This window comes from Camelus dromedarius, chromosome 12, assembly GCF_036321535.1.
Source record: "Camelus dromedarius isolate mCamDro1 chromosome 12, mCamDro1.pat, whole genome shotgun sequence".
Classification (NCBI taxonomy): Eukaryota; Metazoa; Chordata; class Mammalia; order Artiodactyla; family Camelidae; genus Camelus; species Camelus dromedarius.
Window position 1 is genome coordinate 49,327,679 of NC_087447.1, and position 10,934 is coordinate 49,338,612.

The following is a 10,934-nucleotide window of genomic DNA, read 5'->3' on the forward strand; positions in this document are numbered from 1 at the left end:
GGACTTTCTCTGATGAGAGAGTAAAAAATGAACTCCTATTTCCATATCACTGAAGAGATTGTTGTTTTGGGCATTCTGATGCATACAGCTAAACCTAATCCTAATTAGTATACATTATCTCATATTACTTTGCATTAAATAGTTCAGGCCAATGATCTGTATATGAAGATGAGGGAGATAGGACATGAGGGGATGGGGTGAAGGGTGAGAGGCAGAAAGGAAGTGGGGGTGGGAGAGAAAGAGGCAGGGGGTGGGGAGAGAAACTGACTGAATTCCAGGACAGGGGAGCAATTCCTACCCTTGGGAAGTAGCCATTTTGAAACAGACAGTAGCAAGGACAGGCATTCAGCACCATGGACAGATCCTGGGAGGCAGTAATGAGGGAACAGGGCAGGAAAAGATGAGAAGTGTTTTGTGGTGGTGGTGATGGTTGTTTTCCCTCAAGGAATGTTCATTAACCCCCACTCTGTACCAGGCACTATGCCAGTATCTTGGATAAATACCAGGGCAAATTTCCACCACGTCCACATTGCTCCCAAGACCGGAGCAAGGAGATCAACATGCAAAGGCTCCCTAAAGAAGAAGGAAGGAACTGAAAAACCAATTGTGGGGTAGAACAAGAAGAATGCATGACAGGATAGACAGACAGTGAAGAATCGAGGACTCTGGGCTCCAGGCTAGAAGAGACTGAGTGGGTCAATTGGTCTGTGAATTAAAGGAGAGTGCAGCACTGGGTGAGAGTTAAAAGAAGTCAGTTCTCAGGCCCTTCTATTCCCCAGATACTACACCAAAGATTCCAATTTCTGGTCATAGGAATCTATGATACTGTGATTGTAGGAGTATGTGGAATCTGTGACTAAGATTCTACAATTCTAATTTAAGGCTTTGAATCAGTTATCTACTGCTGTGTAACAAACCACCCCCCAAAGATTAATGGCTTAAAACAGCAACCATTTTATTTGTTCACAATTCTGAGTCAGCAATTTGGGCTTGAGCCAGCAAGGTAGCTCTTCTGGTCTTATCTGGGGTCACCCAGGGAGGCAGAGTCAGCTGGAAGGTCATCTGGGAGCTGGTTGGTCTAGAACTTCAGCAGGATGGTTCCTTTCTGGTCTCTACCTCTAAGAGGCTTGCTTGGGTTTCCACACGTGGAGCTCTAAGGGGAGCAAAAAGGGGGGGTGCTCAGACACAAGCACTTTTTAATCCTCTGCTTGTATCACATTTGCTGATGTCTCAGTAGCCAAAGGAATTCACATGGCCAAACTGAAGTCAGTGTGGGAAGGGACAGCGTAAAAGACTGGATACTGATAGGTTTCATTGGGGAATATTAATATAACAACCTACCACATGGTCTAAGTGTTTCACCACCATTCATATTACCAACACCGTAAGAGTCTTATGTTCTGATTCCAACAGACTATGGTTCTCTGGCTCTCTGAGTCTTGTGGTTCTTAGAATTCAATGTTTTGATTCCAAGATTTTGTAATTTTAGAAGTAGAAGGCTTGGTACAGCTGAGGAGGACAGTGAGGACCCAAGCGGATGCAGGGGAAGTCAAGTAAAGTAAGGTCACTCCCAGATCTAAGTGGGAACCCACCTGTCTCTTTCATTCCCATCCCTAGAGCAGAGCAGTGGCATGAGCTGAGAATCAGAAAATCTAGATTATAGGCCCTGTTCCATCATTAGTCTGGGGTGACCCCAAGCACAGCATGTAACCTCCCAGTGTTCTCATATAACCAACAGAGATATCAATCCCTGTCTTCCAAATGACACAGAACAGTGGTGAAGCCAGGAGAACTGGGCCCACTAACTGCTATTATCAGGAGTCTGACCATGACACAGCTAGGAAGAGGGTTTTGCTCCCCTCTTCTCAAACTGCATCTATAGCTGCTGAGACCATGAGTTTTAAGGAAGCCAAGATTTAAATATGTTATTGCCCTTGGTCTGTCCTGACCTCTACCTGCAAAAGAAAGGAAGGAAGGGAAGGAGGAGAGGGGTTAGAGAGGGAAGGAATCCAACTCTGCTCCTTCTCCTTCCCCCTCCAGCCCCTGACTTACACTGGAATCCTGGGGCCAGACCCTGCCTGGCCTTGAGACTTAGTCTGCTCTGCTCTTTATTTCCCCAAGAAGAGGAGTATGGAGGCAAAAAGTAGCTCCATGAGAAGAGACTTAAACCAGGGCAGCAACTCATGAAATTTAACAGCTAGAGGGACCAATGGCAACACACAGGCTAAACCACCTTGTAGCACAGGTGAGGAAATAGAAGCCCAGAGAGGGACAGGGGCCGTTCACAGTCACATGGCTAGCCAGCAGCAGATCAAGACCAAAAGCCAGATGGGGACAGTCTCCTTTTCTAAATTTCAGTTTCCAATTCTAAACTGGGGCTAACAAGCCCAGCCTGGGGCACCACTTAGAAACTGTAAAGCACAGTGCAGAGGTAGCAAGGAATCGGGCTTTTCCTGATGGCCTGAGCATCTGGGTGGAGGAGGGTGAGTAGAGGTGAGGGCAGGAGCACTTAAGACTTTCAGAGGACTCATCCAACTCATTTATTCTAGTCTTTCCCCAGAGGCCCAGGCCGCAGAGTAGAGGTGGGTATTAAATACCAGAAAGTTATTTAAAAGCCAGTTGCCTGCCCCACAAAAGCAGAGCTTGGCCTCTGCTGACTCAATGGAGAAAATGAATCTTGGGCCTATGGGTTTTCCCGTGTCTTATGGCAATGGGGGGAGGCGGGAATGAGAAATGGGAACGGCAAAGCCTGCATTGGAGTTTTCCTCTCCCTGCCATGGCAGAAGCTATACAAGAGGAGAGAACCTGGGGCCTCCCCCACTACCTAATGACTGAGCTTCATCATGTCAGCCTACCGGGCTGCTACTCCACCTACCTCAGGAAAGGGAGGCCAACATGAGGGCCACCAGGATAAAGGGATTGCAGGCTGCTACAGCGTAGGACTTAGGAGGACTCCAAACCATACTACTACTGCTTTATAGTTGAGGTGGGGCCAAGTTCAAGGTCACATATTGAGAAGGTGGGGCACCAACTTGGGCAAATCACAATATTACCTTCCCCTCCATGACCCCCATCCCTAAAAGGCCAAGAAGCAAAGGACTCACAAGCCCTCCAAGATCATGCTGCACACACACAGGCACACACAGCTTTGTAGACAGGGGAACAGAGCTAGAAAGGCAGACGTGCCCACAGGCTCTAGTAACTGAGTTGCCCCTGATTGACAAAGTGGAGCTGGAGGCAGATGGGGAAGGGCTACCTGCTGGGTGACCTCAGGGAAGTTGTAAAAACTCTCCAGGCTCCCTACCAAGGCTTAGTGGAGCTTACAGAGGGCAGGGCCTTTGCAGGGAGAAAAGGGGTCAAGTGTAGAAACTGGAGTTTGGGAGAGGGGACAACACCGTGGAAGGCTGAGAGGGGCTCTGAGGCCTGGTGGGATAATAAACTCAAGAATTGGGGTCCAGTGTGGCTGACGTGGGGAATTCTCAACATGGCACTGGACAGAGGATCACTCTGCCTGGGTGGGGCTGGAGTGCCTCACTGAGTCCTAAGGAAACCCTGAGGGCCTGAACTCTTTGTCCACAGGCTCCCTTGGGATCTGACCCAGTCACTCCCTAGAGAACCTAGGATGGGGAGGGCTGTGGCACAAGAGATAAGCAGGAAAACCGAGCTGCTGTCAGGCTCTGGTCCCAGTCGGCTGTGAAACCTTGGGGAAAGCATTTAACCTTTCTGGGCAGCTGTCTCCTGGTATAAAGTGTAGATGGGGGATCCTCACCTAGCCAGCTTCACAGGGATGGGTGGATGGAGCCAAAGATTTTTAAATCATTATTTCATTTAGTAAATGTTCCTTGGTGCCTTCTCCAAGCTGAGCTCTGAGCTGTGTGCTAACAACACAAGAAATCAGATGGGTCCTGAGCCACAGCTGCTGACAGTCAGGGAGCTCAGGGAAGCTCTGCCCTCTCTGATCACTAAGTGAAGTTCAAAGGAGAGCAAAGGAAGTCATGAAGGCTTCCTGGAGGGGACAAAACTCATGCTGAGCCCTGAGAGACAGAGGGCTGGGCTGGAGAAACAGTCAAAGGGAGAGAGCACCCCATGTGGGGCAAACAGTGAGCAATCCCCTGGGTGCATCAGAGAATAAACACACAGTCTCAGATGCAATTGGAAACACATTTATTGAACACCTACTACATGCTGAACACTGACAACCCCAAGGTGGAGAGGGCTGTTCCTTCGGAGAAATGAGGCCCCCACATGGCTCACAGACTTGGTTCAGGGGAACTTGGACAGAGAAAGGGGACACCTGTACAAAGAGGGGAGGGCAGGGAGAAGGCAGAGTAGAAGCATACACAAAGGCAGCAACTGGAGACTCATTCTTTTTACAAACTACCATGAACTTGCAGTGTTGGGGGAGGAAGGAAGAAAACAGCAAAAAGACATGGAAGCTAATTAGTCCCAGAAAAGGGCAATGCCTTGTCCAGAGTCACATGGCAAAAGCATGGCATGAACCTAAGTAATATGGCTTTTCTTGATTCAAAACATTTTCCCTTCACATTATCACAACAGCTCTGAAAGGAACAGGAACGACAGGAACTCAGAAGCCCATCTACTTTGCAGAAGTAGAAGCTGACAGCCCAGAGGTAGAGAGAGGTTCAAGGTCACACCAGACCCACCCTGGCATCTGTTCTTGGCCTCAGCTTCCTGGGAGCAGGATGGGATTTCCCTGTGATGCTGGCCCCTCTCAGACACAGCTGCTACCTTGGATAAGGCCCTGAGTAAGGATCCTGGGGTCAGGTTTCCAAAGTCCTGAGAACTATAGGCTTTGGGGCAAGTCCCTGGCCCTGTGGTCTCAGATTCCCCATTTACGGAACACAGTCATTGCCTTGTTCTCTGGCACCTGATGGTCCTAGGTTCTCTGTGGATCTCCTTTCCCAAACTGAGGTATCTAGCACTGCCCTCCTCCTCACCCTCAAACAAAAGCTGCCTGCTAACCCTGCAGCTGTTTCCCAGGAGGGCCATCAGTCAATCAGGAACCAGCCACCATGAGGCCTGGGGAGGGGGTATCTGGCTTTAGCAGTTGGTCTGTCATTTCTTAAAGACTGGAGGCAGAGGGGCTCTATGCAGCAGGATAGTGAAGCAAAGATCTTTTCATTCATTCATTCATTCATTCATTCATTCATCTAAAAACATTTACTGCACAATCTCTTGTGCTAGTCCTTGTACTGGAAACAACAGTGAAGAGAACCCATGCCTCCCACTGGGGGAGATGTCAGAGCTGGGGCTTGGAGCTAGGGCTGGACGAGTACAAGAGCTGAGGGCCCAGCCCCAATGGCACCTGTTTGAGCTCTTAGGCCCATATGAGAAGACACCACACCCTGTTAATGTCACAGACCAAGGACATGGTGGAGGGCAGGAATGGGCTCAGAGTGTGTTCACCAACCTCTGGATGTATGTCCTTGCATGCATAGGTCTGTAGGCTTGCCCCTCAGAGAACACACCCAAAAATCTGCATGGTCCCAGAAGTATGAATGTTCAAATATGTATGTGCTTATGAATCTATGGACACATGAGGATGCACTCAAATCTATGCTCACATGTATGAACATATGCATGAATGAGCCTGCATGTAACTGCAAGAGGCAAATCTGAGCCTGCCTGGAACTATGCACAAGCTTCTGCAAGCCTTCTTCTGCATGTGTATGCACATCCAAGTGAGCTTGAGTGTTGATGTCCTCACATGTGGACACAGCTAGGTCTGTTCATGTGTTAAGCATGTATCTAAGAGTACACGTGCATGTACATCTGTACAGACATGTTCAATATGCATGTGCAAGTTACTTTTCTCATCTACCAATACCTGGGAGTGATGATAGGGACAGGGGAGAGAGAGCGAAGGGGAAGGGCAGGTGCCCCCACCCTCAGCATCAACATCCCTGGTCCTTAACACTGGCTCTTGCCTGAGACCCACGCCACCACAGGGTCTACTTCTTCTCCTTAAGTGGTATTGATCGGTTGGTCGTCAGTTAATTATAACTTCAGGGAAGAAGTCAACCCAACAACCATTCCTAATTCAAGAGAAAGAAACTGACTGATTCTTAGGTCGGGGGAGCCTCTATCTCAACCAGCTCTGCTGATACCAGAATGGCCCACAGATCAAGTGTCAGTCTCTCAAGCCTGAATAATTAATGCCAAGGCCAGAAGTGCTGCCTTCTCAGGAGCCTGTCTCTTTAAATCAGGTCTGGTGCTCTTAAGTTCTGGGGGGGGAAGAATCCAGAACAACCCAAACCTATGAACAGCTCAGCACTGGCTCCCTCTGAGACCCCCGATTCCATGCTGCAAAATCTGCTCCTGTTCTCACCTCTGGAGCCCCAAACTCTCCTACCCGTCCACCATTTATAGGTGGGGTACCCTACAGGGGAGGAGGGGCAGTTGGTGGCATCCAACAACCCTAAGGTCCTGAGACCAGAACAACCTAGCAGGGTGCCCAGGTGCTAGGGCAGTGAGGGTCAGTAAAGAGCTGAATCACCAGACCCACAGAGTCCCAGAGCCTAGGAGAGTGAGTGGGGGTGGAGTCCAGCCTGGTGGAGGAAATACGATGGAAGAACTCCAGGCAGAGCAGCCAGTGAGTTGTGGGGGTGAGGGGAAGGAAGGAGAAGGGGATGTCACTGACTTCCTCAGGGGGGATGGGTTGAGGGTGGAGAAAACAGTGGTCTCAAAGAACTTGCAGGGGTTTTGACCCAGTCAGGCGTAAAGTAACTGGGGTCACAGAGGAGGGAACCGAGGCTGGGAATTTTCCAGTCTCTCCTAGCACAGCCCACTCCTTGATCATTGGGATTAGGAAGAGGCTGAAAAATGAGTAACTTTCTCATCCCACCCCTCATCCCTGCCTGCGCTTGTAGGAGAAACTAAAATTTAGTCTTTCCTCTAAATTCTCGCTCAGTGCTGCTGACCCACCTGCCGGCTCTCCCCGGCCCGGCCCTGCCCCGCCCCACACGTGCCAGAGAGGGAGGAGGAAGGAACCAGCTTAAACGCGGGGGATGGGGAGAGATGAGGAGGCAGCAAGTCAGAACCTCGGAAAGCCAAACTTCTCAGCAGTCCGGGAGCCGAGAAGGGGGAAGAGCAGCCAAAAGCCCTGGTTTTTCAGGAGCCTCCCACTCCGCCTCTCCGCGAGGAGGGCGCGGAGACACCGCTGGGGGCGGAGGAGGAGGCCGGGAGGCGGGGAGGGGGGAGGCAAACCCTGCCCACTCGGCTCCGAGCCCTGAACGGCTGCAGAAGTCGGAGGCCGGTGCGCAGGGAGAGGAGGGCACCCGGGGCGGGGGGCTCGGCTCCCCGCCGGACCCCTCTCGCCCCAGCCAGGAAAGTGAAGGCTCTTCGGACTGTAAAGACAGCGGACGAGCCGACCGCGACCGCCAGACGCTGCGGGTCAAGGACTTGCCCCACCCGCCCCTCTCCCCGCCCCCAAGGCGCTCCGAACTCACTGGTGAGCGCGGCGGAACGGGCGCTGGATGCGGGGGCAGCCGCGATGGCCCCGCGCGTGGGACAGCCGGAGCACAGGTGCCCGCTGCTGCCTGGGCTGCTGCTCGTGGCCGCGGCGCTGAGCCGGCCCGCCGCACCCTGTCCCTTCCAGTGCTACTGCTTTGGCGGCCCCAAGCTGCTGTTGCGCTGCGCGTCCGGCGCGGAGCTCCGGCAGCCGCCGCGGGATGTGCCGCCGGACGCGCGCAACCTCACCATAGTGGGCGCCAACCTGACGGTGCTGCGCGCGGCCGCCTTCGCCGGCGGGGACGCGGACGGGGAGGAGGCGGCGGCGGGCGGCGTGCGCCTGCCTCTCCTGACGGCGCTGCGCCTCACGCACAACAGCATCGAGGTTGTGGAGGACGGCGCATTCGACGGGCTGCCCAGTCTGGCGGCGCTCGACCTGAGCCACAACCCACTGCGAGCCCTGGGCGTCGGCGCCTTCCGCGGGCTGCCCGGGCTGCGCTCGCTGCAGCTCAACCATGCGCTGGCGCGGGGCGGCCCCGCGCTGCTGGCCTCGCTGGACGCTGCGCTCGCCCCGCTGGACGAGCTGCGCCTCCTCGGCCTGGCGGGCAATGCACTGAACCGCCTGCCGCCCGCCGCGCTGCGCCGGCCGCGCCTCGAGCAGCTGGACGCGAGCCTCAACTCTCTTACCGGCCTGGGCCCCGACGAGCTGCACGCGCTAGAGCGCGATGGCGGCCTTCCCGCGCCGCGCCTGCTGCTCGCGGACAATCCCCTGCGCTGCGGCTGCGCCGCGCGCCCCCTGCTGGCCTGGCTGCGCAACGCCACGGAGCGCGTACCCGACGCCCGGCGCCTGCGCTGCGCCGCCCCGCGGGCGCTGCACGATCGGCCTTTCCTGGAACTGGACGAGGCGCGGCTGCGCTGCGCCGACGGCGACACCGACGGTCGCGGGGAAGAAGTAGAACTCGCCAGTCCGGAGCTGGAAGCCTCCTACGTCTTCTTTGGGCTGGTTCTGGCTCTCATCGGCCTCATTTTCCTAATGGTGCTCTACCTAAACCGCCGCGGCATCCAGCGCTGGATGCGCAACTTGCGCGAGGCCTGCCGGGACCAGATGGAGGGCTACCACTACCGCTACGAGCAGGACGCCGACCCGCGCCGCGCTTCCGCCCCGGCCGTCCCAACAGGCTCTCGCGCCACTTCTCCGGGCTCTGGCCTCTGAACTTCTCCTATTGAGACTTGGGGGCTGCCCCTGCCAGCTGACGACCTTACTGGGGCAGCCTGCCCCAAAGCCATGGTTGTCAGATACCCGCGAGCTTGGGGCTTTGAGATCTGCCCCTGACCGACCTGAGACCTTTGGATTATGGCATCTCGCCCACCCGGAGGCCCCAAGCTGTATTCCCTCTCCCCCAGCCTCTGAGACCTGTCACCATCAAAGACGCAGACACCCTCTTCTGATTCCAGAAATTCCATCCACCCATCCCAGGCTCTGACATCCCTCCTGAACCACCCAAAGCGCCTCTCCTTTTCAGGACTCACCCAGAGACCCTGTCCTTCAATCCCCAAACCCTGAGACTGCTTCCCCACCCTGTGCTTTAAGCCCAGACCTCTCAAGACTGAACATCCCCTAGACTACACTCCAGCTTAGAGCCCTCAGCTCCCTTCCAGAGCTCAGGGACCCTCACATCCCATTCTGGTCTCAGAAGCAGAGCATCCCCACCAGAAGGTTTTTGTGGAGTTTGAGCCTTTTTTTTCTCATCCCAGAGCTCTACCCTCTATCCTGCGTAGAGATCTGTATCCCGGAGCTCTGAGGGTTGGGCACCCTCCCCCAATCTGAGGATGTATTTCATACCTCCTACCACCCCAGCTTTGGCCCAGGCCCCTTTCTTCCTTGGCCCAGGCTTGAGGCTCAGTTCCTGTCTCTCCCATCCCAGGAACAGGCACACCCCGTTATAGCCTTAGTGTCTGGCCGATCCTCAGCCTTTCCCACTTTTGGCTCTGAGCCCCCAATACTCAATTCTTGTCTCCAATCTCAAACTCTCACCTCTTTGCTTGGATCTGAGTTTCATCCCCTACCCAAGTCTTAGGCTCTCAATTCCCCCCACACCTATTGCTTGCACTCAGTACCCACGCCTACCACTCCCTGTGTCTGGGTCCAGTGAGGAATCCATCCCTGTGATATGCCCATCCCCCTTTCCTCCTAGGATGAGCTCTCCAGCCCTGCAAAACAGGCGCAGGTGCCAAGCACCCCCTCCAACCATATCAGCAGATCCCCATGGGGATCCTGGAGGAGAGAGTCCTGAGGGTGCAAAGTAGATGGTCTGGCCTCAGAACCAGGGTCACCTGACCATCTTGCTGAAGAGAAGGGTAGGGGAGGTCACCCCCACGGGCTGGGAGCTGCTGCCCACATGCTCTTTCCACCCATGTGACTCTTCTCCCCTGGGGAGTCCTTGCTGCCACCCCCCCCCAACCCTGCCCCTGAATGCCTTCTGGAAGAGGAAGGAGGTCTCTTCTGTCTCAGGCACAACCTCTCCTGTCCAGGGTCAGAGCCTCAGCGCCCTGCCTTCTGCATGATCCCAAAGCACAATCGGTGAGTGGGGAGGGGGCTGCCTCTCCCTGACTCCCACCCCCTAGGTCAGGCAGAATGGCTGGCCTGTGCTGTCTCTGCACACAGGAAGTCACCCTCCTTCAACATACTGGCTTGAGGTCTGCATTCCCACCTCAACCTGAGAAATCTGGATCTCCCCTGGGCAGTTTTCTATAAAGTCTGCAATAATATCAGATACTCTGCTCTTTTAAGTGGTGCTATGTCATGGAAGTGTTGACCTTGGGTTGTTGAAGGGGGTCAGAGGACACCAAGGAGAGCATTTTGGACCTTCTTGAGGTGAAGCAATGACCCTCGGTGTCTTCTCTCAGACTATAGGAGAAGAAATGGGCTCTGACTATATGTAGTAGGACTGAGGCTAGACACATGGAGGGACTTCCCATTGGGATAGCATTGCTCTCTAAGCCAGTTTGCTTTTTATCCTGAGATAGGCTTATCCACAGCCAGGGTAGGATCTTGTGCTTCCTCTGCATCCTCTTACCCACTGGTTCCATTACCGAGGTGGAGTTGGGAGTTATGGGGGAGATACAGCTGGACTGACAAACTAGCATCAGATGATACTATCAGGGAGAAAATTCAGGTACAGAGAATCAGAGGCAGTTAATTCAGACAGTAAAGAGGAGGGATCATATAACTTTGGCATCATCTCAGATGAATTACCTGATACTCAATTACGTACTGTGTCACACCATGCTCTCCTGGCTAGAAGGGTAAGAACTGCAGGAGTATATGAGAGGCTAGGGGGAGAGGCAGCCTAGTTGAGGGCGTTGGGGAGTGGTGGGTAAAATACCCCCCTGAGATATGCAGAGCAAGGAGGCAGATGAGTTGTGGGCCATTAGGACCAGGATAAGAGGCTATCTTCTGCCTC

The 10,934-nt window shown here is 54.0% G+C and overlaps 1 protein-coding gene across 1 annotated transcript; it reads left to right on the plus strand.

The window, feature by feature from the left end:
• Window positions 1–7,427: 7,427 nt before the first annotated feature.
• TPBGL (trophoblast glycoprotein like) lies at window positions 7,428–10,306 on the plus strand. Its single transcript, XM_031460363.2, has one exon. It carries the CDS (start codon window positions 7,514–7,516, stop codon window positions 8,681–8,683), a length of 1,170 nt encoding a protein of 389 aa, XP_031316223.2. The 5' UTR covers window positions 7,428–7,513; the 3' UTR covers window positions 8,684–10,306.
• The last annotated feature ends 628 nt before the right edge of the window (window positions 10,307–10,934 follow it).

What these genes read in the sequence shown, in the direction of transcription:
- TPBGL (XM_031460363.2), top strand. Translation starts at nt 7,514, where the DNA reads ATGGCCCCGCGCGTGGGACAGCCGGAGCACAGGTGCCCGCTGCTGCCT.